Genomic DNA, 13,089 nt, shown 5'->3' with positions numbered 1-13,089 from the left:
TGCAGAAATTCTTCATTTGTGCAAACCCACAGTTTCATCAGCTATCCGGGTGGCTGGTCTCAGATGATGCCGCAGGTGAAGAAGACAGATGTGGAGGTCCTGGGCTGGCGTGGTTACCTGTGGTCTGTGGTTGTGAGGCCGGTTGGACATACTGACAAATTCTCGGCTTATGGTTGACAAATGAACATTCAATTTTCCGGAAACCGCTCTGGTGGACTTTTTCCACATTTTGAAATGTTACAGCCTTATTCTAAAATGGATTAAATCGTCCCGTCCCCTGGCTCATGAATCTACACACAATACACACAATACCCCATAATGACATCACAATACCACATAATGACATCACAATACTCCATAATGACATCACAATATTCCATAATGACAAAGAAAAAACATGCTCGACGATTTGATAATCCCTTCTCACTCTGGCATTCTGTAAACACTGACACACTATGTTGCGCGTGCTTCCACTCTTCCTCCCGCTCTTCCTCCCCCTCTCCCAGCCTGCTTGCCCAGCGCCCATGTCACGGCCGGCTCGCCCAGGCAGGACGCCGGGGGGCGCCCCTAGAGGGGGTGGGGGGGGGGGGGTATTGTCACGCCTGTTCCAGCTCTTCCTGCCGCTGGCGCTCGAGGGCTCTCCAGGATTACACCAATCAAGCCACCATCAGTACGCACACCTGCATCTGCGCTCATTGGACTCAGCTGAACTCTATTACTTGTGTTATAACCTTCCCTGTATCTGTCTGTTCCCTAAACTCTGTTCCCTAAACTCTGTTCCCTGCTTCGGGACTGATGTTTGTCATATGTCCTTGTTTACCCGTGTGCTGACACTGTTCCTGTCGTGTTCTATGTCTGTTCCCTATTAAATGTTTGACTCCCCGTACCTGCTTCTCCTGTCCGGCGTCGGTCTTTACACACTAAGATTAATAATCTGAGAGGAATAAAAACAACGCTGTCATTCTCATCTGCACATTGTATTGTGCAGCTAAACATTGAGATCAGTCAAACATTTGCTATCTTGAGAAGGAGGATAACACTAAGTTTAGTGCTTTAGTTCCTTTGTTATAAAAAGAGGGGAGGAGGACACAGAGATCTCTGTGTATGGATAGAAGAGAGAACAGAGATATTATATGGTGACTACTTTGAGGAGGGAACAGAGATCACTGAGAGAACACAAATATTCTATGCTGACTAATTTGGTAACTGATGCAATTTATTACATTGAGACATTTCTTCATAGCAAACAATAACAACAAACCCTGTCGACACCACCCACCTTCACAGTAACATGTCAACACCACCAACCCTCACAGTACCATGTCAACACCACCCACCTTCACAGTACCATGTCAACACCACCCACCCTCACAGTACCATGTCAACACCACCCACCTTCACAGTACCATGTCAACACCACCCACCCTCACAGTACCATGTCAACACCACCCACCTTCACAGTACCATGTCAACACCACCTACCCTCACAGTACCATGTCAACACCACCCACCCTCACAGTACCATGTCAACACCACCCACCCTCACAGGACCATGTCAACAGCACCCACCCTCACAGTACCATGTCAACACCACCTACCCTCACAGTACCATGTCAACACCACCTAACCTCACAGTACCCTGTCAACACCACCCACTCCCACAGTACCCTGTCAACACCACCCACCCTGACAGTACCCTGTCAACACCACCCACCCTCACAGTACCCTGTCAACACCACCCAACCTCACAGTACCCTGTCAACACCACCCAACCTCACAGTACCCTGTCAACACCATCTACCCTCACAGTACCCTGTCAACACCACCCACCCTCACATTAACCTGTCAACACCACCCACTCTCACAGTACCATGTCAACACCACCCACCCCCACAGTACCATGTCAACACCACCCACCCTCACAGTACCCTGTCAACACCACCCACCCTCACAGTACCCTGTCAACACCACCCACCCTCACAGTACCCTGTCAACACCACCCACCCCCACAGTACCCTGTCAACACCACCCACCCTCACAGTACCATGTCAACACCACCTACCCTCACAGTACCATGTCAACACCACCCACCCTCACAGTACCATGTCAACACCACCTACCCTCACAGTACCCTGTCAACACCATCCACCCTCACATTAACCTGTCGACACCACCCACCTTCACAGTACCCTGTCAACAACACCCACCCTCACAGTACCATGTCGACACCACCCACCTTCACAGTACCCTGTCAACAACACCCACCCTCACAGTACCATGTCAACACCACCTACCCTCACAGTACTCTGTCAACAACACCCACCCTCACAGTACCATGTCAACACCACCCACCCTCACAGTACCATGTCAACACCACCTACCCTCACAGTACCCTGTCAACACCACCTACCCTCACAGTACCATGTCAACACCACCTAACCTCACAGTACCCTGTCAACACCACCTACCCTCACAGTACTCTGTCAACACCACCTACCCTCACAGTACCATGTCAACACCACCTACCCTCACAGTACCATGTCAACACCACCTACCCTCACAGTACCCTGTCAACACCACCCACCCTCACAGTACCATGTCAACACCACCTACCATCACAGTACCCTGTCAACACCACCTACCCTCACAGTACCCTGTCAACACCACCTACACTCACAGTACCCTGTCAACCTGGTGCGGTCAGCCCAGCGCATAACCTTGGGCACACTTTAGGACTCAAGGTGATGTGCTGGGCTGACCGCACCTCCTATGAAAAGCCCTGCAGTTACGGGCGGCGACGTTGCCGTACCAGGCGGTGATACAGCCTTATGCTCACAGTGGTGCATCTATAAAAGTTAGTGTGGGTCTTAGGGGCCAAGCCAAATGTATTCTGCCTCCTGTGGTTAAAGAGGTGCTGTTGTGCACTCTTCACCATGCTGTCTGTTGCTAATCATCTACAGCCAGGGGCGTAACTTTGGTTTTAGAAGTGGGGGAGGCATAAAATATACAGTTGGAGTTGGGAAGTTTACATACACTTAGGTTGGAGTCATTAAAACTCGTTTTTTCAACCACTCCACACATTTCTTGTTATTAACAAACTATAGTTTTCCGTGCTCGTCCATATATTTATATATTTCAAAATGCCATTCTTTTACTTTTAGATTTGTGTGTATTGTTGTGTATTGTTAGATATTTATTGCACTGTTGGAGCGAGGAACAAAAAGCGTTTTGCTACCCCCACAATAACATCTGCTAAACATGTATTTGATTCAAGTGATTTAATTTAATTTGATTTGACCAAACCAGACACTGAAGGCTTCAAAAAAATGTCTGAATAGTCTAGAAAGGATCCCAGACATCCTGTCCTTCACTGGCCTCCCTCTGCGTGACTTGGTTCATGACACCAAGGTGAGGGATTACATTTACATTTATAATCTACAAGCAGCTATTGGTCAGAATGTGACAGACAATGGGATTGAGAAAAACAAGACAGAACAGACACCTTGTGGGGTGAGTTCTCCCAACCTGTTTCCTGATCGCTGCCCTCTGCTGGTAGGGAGAGGCAGACTGACTGTCTTTGTGGACCGTGGGTTCAGTATAAGGGGTGATGAGTGCACCATGGGTATGGTCTGAGGGGTGATGAGTGCAGCATGGGTATGGTCTGAGGGGTGATGAGTGCACCATGGGTATGGTCTGAGGGGTGATGAGTGCAGCATGGGTATGGTCTGAGGGGTGATGAGTGCACCATGGGTATGGTCTGAGGGGAGATGAGTGCACCATGGGTATGGTCTGAGGGGTGATGAGTGCACCATGGGTATGGTCTGAGGGGTGATGAGTAAAGGTCAGTACAGGGAAACCCACATTGTTAAAAACACCTGTGATCCATTTTGACATTGACATTTTGACTTTGGCAATGTAAACACCCAGTCCACTCCAGCGCTCCAGGTGTGGTATAAGCCCCTATATAAAGCTCCGTCCGATCGCTGCAGCTGTACATAGTCCATCGGTAAATAGCCCACCCAATTTACCTACCTCATCCCCGTACTGTTTTTATTTATTTACTTTTCTGCTCTTTACCTGTACATGACCATCTGATCATTTATCACTCCAGTGTTAATCTGCAAAATTGTAATTATTCGCCTACCTCCTCATGCCTTTTGCACACAATGTATATAGACTCTTTAAAAAAAAAGCTTGTTTTTTTCGACTGTGTTATTGACTTGTTAATTGTTTACTCCATGTGTAACTTTGTGTTACTTTCTGTTCACACTGCTATGCTTTATCTTGGCCAGGTCGCAGTTGTAAATGAGAACTTGTTCTCAACTAGCCTACCTGGTTAAATAATGGTGAAAAAATTAATAAATAAAAAAATTAACACAACCCCCCAGGTCGGTGATATATAAACTCACAGCATGGGAACCATTATCATCACTGTCTAACGCTCCAGGTGTGGTATAAGCCCCTATATAAACACAACCCCCCAGGTCGGTGATATGTAAACACACACCACGGGAACCATTATCATCACTGTGGACTGAACCATGGTACTTTCTCCTTCTCCTACACATTAACTTGTGACAAACCCCTGACTGCTCCTAAGCGTGACCGTTATGTCCACGTCCCAAACTAGAGGGGAATCAATCGAGAGGCGGATTACGGTGATCTGACAACCAGTGTTATTTTATTCCTTTGAGGAGGAATCTCAGTCATGAGTCATATTTCCAAAAGTATATTTTCAGACATTTCCTTCTTGATGCTTCCATTAGATTCTTTACAAAGTACAGGAGTCTGCAATCTGTTTAATGTTTTTATGAATGAACTTGACACAATTGTCAATTTTAACCTCTAGTATCTAGTCCATGCCTTTTAACTTTTTTTGTTTGAACTATTTTATAATCTTACATTATATATAAAATAACTATTGATCTGTTCAGGATTTCCCTGCTTTTTTGTTAAAATCTATACATCTTTCTCTTGTCCTGTAACGTCTTCGTGTCAGATATAATATAAGATGAATATCTCATCATGTCTGTAGTTTCCAACTTGTTTGCCAAAGGCACACGCACGCACACACGCACACACACACACACACACACACACACACACACACACACACACACACACACACACACACACACACACACACACACACACACACACACACACACACACACACACACACACACACACACACACACACACACACACGCACAAACTCACGCACAAACTCACGCACGCACGCACTCAGGCACGCACACACACACACACACACACACACACACACACACACACACACACACACACACACACACACACACACACACACACACACACACACACACACACACACACACACACACACACACACACACACACACACAAATAGCTTAATCAGCGTTATTCTGAGTTGAGTGGACGTCAAAAGGACAGATGCTGAGCTAATGTGTGTTTACTCAACAAAGTCGGCTCAAAGTCAGTTGAATTTCAACAAGTTTGTTCAGTAAAATATTCCTGTTTGTTCAAAACAGCATTTTCATTGTCCTACTTAAACAGCAGGTTGATTTTCAGAATTGTTTGTTTCAATACCTGTGTTTTTGCATTTACTTTGATTGGTTGATTAATCATGCTACACAATAAATAGCTTTTATCAAAACAAATCTAGTCTGTTAGTAGATGGACATATTTCAATACCATTCCATTCACTCCATTCCATTATGAGCCATCCTCCCCTCAGTAGCCTCCTGTGGTCAGTAAACAATCTTCCCTGGCAGTCATTCTGAATACTGGTTGCAGGTGAATTAGAAGTTCAAATTGTTGAAAATCCTCACTTTGTGCTGGATTCCGATAGAAATAACACATCACCTTGCAAGCCAGCATAATGTGACTTGCGGGTTTGATGTGACCTTTAAACCAGGAGTTTCAGACCACTGCGTTAGGGTGTAACTAGCCCCTCAAATAAAGGCCTTATGATACATGTAATGTATTTTCATAAAGAGTTTAATTTGAAAGATAACGTGCTCACTTAAACACTCACTTGGTGAAGGCTACGGTACTGAAAATCATTGAATACAACAATGATATCTCTGCCACTAACAAATACAGGTACGGGTGTTAACTACCATTCACTCGAAAGGCACTCTGGGTAATATGCGAATAAGGTAGAATGAATTCTCCAACTGACCTACTCAGGGTTGCTTTGACATGGAGATGCCCTGCAGGCCAATGCCCTCAGAGAGTTAGATTTGCTATGCCCATGAAAAACATGTTATCTTGAAAAACCACATTTGCCATGACCAGGAAAAACATGTTATCTTGAAAAACCACGTTTGCCATGCCCATGAAAAACATGTTATCTTGAAAAACCACGTTTGCCATGCCCATGAAAAACATGTTATCTTGAAAAACCAGGTTTGCTAAGCCCATGAAAAACACAATGCACATGAGGATGGTCCAGAAAATGATCAGTAAAGTCTCTGTAAGTTATAACCACATCATTGGGAATCAAAAAATAATAATAATAATTGCAAATTAGACATAAATGTCTATGTCCCACTTTTGTGATTATTTATTTATTTTGAACAAACATTCCACTGTTTACAGCGTCTGGATATTTATTTTGAAGCCCCAGATGTGTATCATTGACCCTAGTTAGATTACAAACAATATGAAAACAGATCATATCATATCCTCTGTTGAATCAATGAGAAGAGATTTGATGAGATCTTACCACTGTGGGAATAATTCAAACTGGATACAAGTGGATAGAGATTGGGCCAAGTACAGAAAGCATGGGGTGGCAGGGTTAGAGCGTTGGACTAGTAACCGGAAGGTTGCAAGTTCAAACCCCTGAGCTGACAAGGTACAAGTCTGTCGTTCTGCCCCTGAACAGGCAGTTAACCCACTGTACCTAGGCCGTCATTGAAAATAAGAATTTGTTTCATAACTGACTTGGCTAGTTAAATAAAGGTAAAATTAAATACATTTTCAACAGGAGATTTACACGCAACAACAAAACAGTATTCATCTCTCTATGTGACTGCTGACAGTTTTGTTGGTGCTTTATGATGTCTGTCATTACTCTACACTACGCTTAATCATTATTCATTGTATTTTTCCTGCTGGTTTGCCAGATATGTAGAATCAATGCATAAACTCCGTTTCCCACCATGCAGTTTGTAACACGATAAGGAGCCAGTCTTTGTTTACTCTGAGAGCTGGTGGGTACAGAGATCATTTCATGTGGACATGAGAGGACAGAGAGATCTGCTGTGGATTTTACATTGTAAGTATTGACAGACAACTGGAGAGAGATTGAACATTTATCATATTAACAATAGCTCTAAACGTTGGAGTATTTTATGAACGGCAGGGTAGCCTAGTGGTTAGAGTGTTGGGCTATTAACCGGAAGGTTGCAAGTTCAAACCCCTCAGCTGACAAGGTACAAAATCTGTCATTCTGCCCCTGAACAGGCAGTTAACCCACTGTTCCTAGGCTCTCATTGAAAATAAAAATGTGTTCTTAACTGACTTGCCTAGTTAAATAAAGGACAAATAAAAAAACAATATACTGTCTAAAATGAATTACTTTCTTTTTTTTAAAACTAAGTGTTTTGGTTTTAAAAGACTGAAGTAGTAGTCGTTGTGTTGTGGGAAGTAGAAGACAGTGGAATCAAAATGATCACCTTCCTCAGCGGAATCTTTTTTCTCACTTGTAGAATAAAATGTTTTAAAAAAGGAGAGTGACAACCTTCGTTATTTAAATCCTCTCTTCTAGATTGACCAATCAGGAGTGACAACGATGACAGCATCAGTCGTCCTCTCACCCGTGTTTCACCCGGTGTTCATGGGTTTCCTGGCTCTGTCGAGCTTGGATGGAGGGTTCACCTGTCGTCTAGGGACCCCAGAAGAATGCGCCAATTGTTCCTTTGTGCCTGGCTACAAACTGGCTGGGATGGGCTATGATGTTGTAACACTGAGACAAAAACGGGCCTCTGTGTTTGATGTCAACAGTTACTTGGCTAACTCCTGCATGGTATGTGTGAACCCACTTATGGGAGGTGAGCTTCAGAAACTCCCCTTGCATATGAAGGACTGGCGTGCCGAAAGTGACTGCAAGAGGAAGACTCTGAGTTCCTACTACTACTCTGTCAGTTCTCTTGTGGATGATATAGCCTTCTTTATAGAGAATGACTGGAAGGCGGGGCTAAAACTGGAGAATGTAGATCTGCAGTTAGCAGGCAGCAAGTCCAAGGTGTACGGCTTTGCATCCGCACACTCAAACGCAGACAAGTCTTCCTTCTCGTTTCAACAATTAACCTGCTCTGTCTACAGGTCAGGCCACGTATCATGATGTTTGTGAGGTCATGTATATTTCAATTCTAAGTGCTTGAAGCAATTGTGCGGCACTCTCTCAGCGCTTTCAGCAAACTTTAGCCATAAAATGGCTTTTAAAACACTGAAAAAAATAAAATGTAACCATCTAGTTTGCTGTTTTCTAGAGAGAAATAATGTATATATAGTTCCTCCTTGGATTAATTGATCCCATCAACAAGTTCAATATACTTTCCTTTTTTAGTATTCACTTGGCAACATCTAAGCAGGCGTTCACAGTTCTGAGGGTCACAGTCATGCAGATTTTCAGCACGACCTTTTATTAAGCAGAGACATAATTTCCAGGGAGGGACCAGACTTGCTCTCCAGCCAATCAGTAATATTAATTGATCAATTACATACCAGGGCGAAATGAAAACCAGCAGGACTGTGAAACTGTAGGGCCTGAATTGTGCCCCCTGATATATAGGAGATTTGTACATTTATTATAGCTGCCCAGTTAACCCCCACTCTAACCCTCTTTTAGTTTCAGTGTGCCCAGTTAACAGCCACTCTAACCCTCTTTTAGTTTCAGTGTGCCCAGTTAACAGCCACTCTAACCCTCTTTTAGTTTCAGTGTGCCCAGTTAACAGCCACTCTAACCCTCTTTTAGTTTCAGTGTGCCCAGTTAACCCCCACTCTAACCCTCTTTTAGTTTCAGTGTGCCCAGTTAACCCCACTCTAACCCTCTTTTGAGTTTCAGTGTGCCCAGTTAACCCCAAAAACACTCTAACCCTCTTTTAGTTTCAGTGTGCCCAGTTAACAGCCACTCTAACCCTCTTTTAGTTTCAGTGTGCCCAGTTAACCCCCACTCTAACCCTCTTTTAGTTTCAGTGTGCCCAGTTAACCCCCACTCTAACCCTCTTTTAGTTTCAGTGTGCCCAGTTAACCCCCACTCTAACCCTCTTTTAGTTTCAGTGTGCCCAGTTAACCCCACTCTAACCCTCTTTTGGGGAGTTTCAGTGTGCCCAGTTAACCCCCACTCTAACCCTCTTTTAGTTTCAGTGTGCCCAGTTAACCCACACTCTAACCCTCTTTTAGTTTCAGTGTGCCCAGTTAACCCCCACTATAACCCTCTTTTAGTTTCAGTGTGCCCAGTTAACAGCCACTCTAACCCTCTTTTAGTTTCAGTGTGCCCAGTTAACAGCCACTCTAACCCTCTTTTAGTTTCAGTGTGCCCAGTAAACCCCCACTCTAACCCTCTTTTAGTTTCAGTGTGCCCAGTTAACAGCCACTCTAACCCTCTTTTAGTTTCAGTGTGCCCAGTTAACCCCCACTCTAACCCTCTTTTAGTTTCAGTGTGCCCAGTAAACCCCCACTCTAACCCTCTTTTAGTTTCAGTGTGCCCAGTTAACCCCCACTCTAACCCTCTTTTAGTTTCAGTGTGCCCAGTAAACCCTCACTCTAACCCTCTTTTAGTTTCAGTGTGCCCAGTTAACCCCCACTCTAACCCTCTTTTAGTTTCAGTGTGCCCAGTAAACCCCCACTCTAACCCTCTTTTAGTTTCAGTGTGCCCAGTTAACCCCCACTCTAACCCTCTTTTAGTTTCAGTGTGCCCAGTAAACCCCCACTTAGCCTGGATTTCCAGCGACGCATAGCTTCTCTGCCACACCACTACACATCCAACAGTGAGGCGTACAAGGACATCATTGATACCTACGGAACCCACTACATCAGTGATGGAGACCTCGGAGGGATGATGAAGAGGGTGACTAGCATTCGCACCTGTCTAGCAGCCCTAAACAAGGTCTTTGTGTCCGACGTGGAGACATGTCTGAGTATGGGGTTGGACTTGGACATACCTGTAGGACTGCCCGTTGACTTAGGGCTAAACCTTTTGGGGGGTCAATGTTCGAAGGTCGCTACCAACTCTGACAGTGCAACAGGGTACAGCATGGGCTTCTTAAGTCACCACACGGAAGTGAACGGTGGGAGAACCTTAAATGGAGTTGCTTCTATGAGAAAAGCTAATATAGACAGTTTCTTAAAATGGATGAAAAGCCTAAATGAGTCTCCGGAAATGGTATCCTTCTCCCTGCAGCCTCTATATCAACTGGTTGATGACAAACAGACGAGCGCTGATCTACAAACAGCTATTAGTCAGTATGTGATCGACAGCGGGATTAAGAGAATAAAGACAGAGAAACAAGCATGCAGGGATTCACCCGACCTCTCTGCTGATTGCTGCCCCCTGTTGGCAGGGAGGGGCAAACTAACAGTCTTTGTGGACCGTGGGTTCAGTCTGAGGGGTGATGGGATGGCCGAACCAGAGGTTTCCGTCAAACTGTGGTGTTCAGGTCAGCACAGGCAGACCCGCTGGATCACTACCTATGATCCACTTTGGCATACACATTTCAACTTTAACTATGTAAACACCCAGTCCTCTCTAGAGATCCAGGTGTGGGATAAGGACCCAGGGGAACGTGACGATGACCTCCAGGGTGGGTGTTCTGTAAACCTGGAGCAGGGGAGCCACGTGCATAGCTGTGGACTCAGTAATGGGAGTTTCACATTCTCTTACACATTAACTTGTGACAAACACCTGACTGGTGATAAATGTGACCAATATTACCCCTCCCCAAACTAGAGGGGAAATCAGTGAAAAATCGCAGTTAATCCAGAACTATAATGTTGTGTGAATTGTTACGTACTCTGTCCACGAGAGAGTCATAGTGACAGATTACAGTAGGATAATAATATATACAATTTGACCTTTGAAACATTTTACATTTTTTCTTTAGTCTTTTAGATCATCGTATTTTATGTAACAATCAGTGGTGTAAAAAGTATTAAATTCTCATACCTGAGTAGTACTTTAAAATGATTTATACCTAAACTACTTTACAACATTGATAACAATGTAGGAGAACAGTCATGAAAAATGATTCATGAAAATTATTCATGAAAATGAATGAAAGCACTTCTGTAATGTAGCATTTGAACCACTAGAGGGCAATGTAGTCCTTAGTTATCCTTTAGTTATATCAGATGTTGCAGTATGTATCTCATGTGATGGGGAATACGACCTACTTACTACATAATAAATTCTTCTTCTTCTGATTGTTTTAGCTTTTGTATTTATTTCAAAGAGGGTTATAAAGTACACTGAGTGTACAACACATTATGAACATCTCTTTTCATGACATAGACTGACCAGGTGAATCCAGGCGGAAGCTATGATTCCTTAATGATATAATTAGTTAAATCCACTTCAATCAGTGTAGATGAAGAGGAGGAGACGGGTTAAAGAAGGATTTTTAAGCTTTGACACCATTGAGACATGGATTGTGTGTGTGTGTGTCATTCAGAGGGTTAATTAATGGGCAAGACAACATATTTAAGTGCCTTTGAACGGGGCGTGGGAGTAGGTGCCAGGCGCATCTGTTTGAGTCAAGAACTGCAACGCTGCTGGGGTTTTCATGCTCAACAATTTCCCGTGTGTTTATAAGAATGGTCCACCACCAAAAGTACATCCAGCTAACTTGACACAACTTTTTAAGCATTGGAGTCAACATGGGCCAGCATCCCTGTGGAATGCTTTCAGCACGGTCGGAATAACCAGTCGCCTAGTGGCTGTAAGCAACAGGATGGCCACAGAGCAGTTCTTGTAGAGTCCGTGAAGAAAAATCCCCAGACTGGAAGCGCTGGGATAAATGAAGCTGTTCTGAGGGCAAAATGGGGGCAACTCAATATTAGGAAGGTCTTCTTAATGTTTTGTACACTCGGTGTAAAAGTTAACAACATTTTATGATCACATTTTGTACCAGAGTGAGTTGAAAGAGGAAACATTGAAAGTGGGTAAATTAAGGCAGACAGAGAAACATGTGTCTTTCATCTACTATATGAGACTTGCACCTTAGTTAACAGAGGGTCTGCATTGGTTACACTTGACGTCAGCCACCATTGTGTGCAAAGGGAGGAGAGAGTAAGTGCCATTGTCTAGGTTGACCCAGATGCTAGGCTATTCAACCAGTCGTAGAAGCCCTGACCCTGCCAACCGCTTCCCCCTGACACCACGGTCATGTGACTCCCCAGGAGTGTCTTGACACACTGCCCCTATTACTGAGGATGATCCTGCACCAGCTACTCAAGGCTACAAGCCTTCCTCCCCTCAGCAGTCTCCTGTGATGCACACAGTTCCTCGCCTCACAGACAGACACCTTGTTGAGAGTGGCCAAGCAGGTGTGGAGGTCACACTCTTCAGCCCTCCTCCCAGGGTCGCCTAAAGAAGTTAATAGTATACACACTCTTCAGCCCTCCTCCCAGGGTCGCCTAAAGAAGTTAATAGTATATATATATATATATATATATATATATATAGAGAGAGAAATTGTCTCTCCACAATAATACAATAGTTTACAATCCAAAAAACTGATTTAAAAAAACACATTGTGGAAACTCAAATTGTTTTGAGACAATAAAAGCAGTCATAGTCAAACATGGTACAGTATTTCACTTGGAGTGACCGCCTGAGGCCTGTACTGTGTGCCATGTGTGCTGATGAAACACTGGTACATGTGTAGAGTGGTTCTGTTGAGCCTCTGGGGAGGGACAGCGCCTCCTGGTGGAAGTCAGGGTGTAGATGGTTGCTGAAGAGAGTCGCTGAATTTTGGGGGTTGAAAAAGCGAGATCAATGTAAGAACCGACGCTGGAAATGAGAAGCAGGTACGGAGAGGGAACATTTGATTTTGCACAGACATGGAACCGTACAGGAACATT

General features: G+C 44.3%; 1 protein-coding gene across 1 annotated transcript; it reads left to right on the top strand.

Annotated features, from left to right (window-relative positions):
- The first annotated feature begins 7,198 nt into the window (after positions 1-7,198).
- Positions 7,199-11,430, top strand: LOC124044993 (perforin-1-like). Its single transcript, XM_046364196.1, has 3 exons — positions 7,199-7,282; positions 7,775-8,331; positions 9,916-11,430. The coding sequence occupies exons 2-3, from the start codon at positions 7,799-7,801 to the stop codon at positions 10,955-10,957; spliced, it is 1,575 nt and encodes a 524-aa protein (XP_046220152.1). The 5' UTR covers positions 7,199-7,282; positions 7,775-7,798; the 3' UTR covers positions 10,958-11,430.
- Positions 11,431-13,089: the final 1,659 nt, after the last annotated feature.

The sequence above is a fragment of the Oncorhynchus gorbuscha genome, linkage group LG10 (assembly GCF_021184085.1).
Source record: "Oncorhynchus gorbuscha isolate QuinsamMale2020 ecotype Even-year linkage group LG10, OgorEven_v1.0, whole genome shotgun sequence".
Taxonomy (NCBI): domain Eukaryota; kingdom Metazoa; phylum Chordata; class Actinopteri; order Salmoniformes; family Salmonidae; genus Oncorhynchus; species Oncorhynchus gorbuscha.
The sequence above is the reverse complement of the archived record's forward strand: the minus strand, read 5'-3'. Positions and strand labels throughout refer to the sequence as shown.

What these genes read in the sequence shown, in the direction of transcription:
- LOC124044993 (XM_046364196.1), top strand. Translation starts at nt 7,799, where the DNA reads ATGACAGCATCAGTCGTCCTCTCACCCGTGTTTCACCCGGTGTTCATG. An exon ending in TTAACCTGCTCTGTCTACAG is followed by an intron (nt 8,332 to 9,915) that starts GTCAGGCCACGT and finishes ACCCTCTTTTAG; the next exon opens with TTTCAGTGTGCCCAGTAAAC.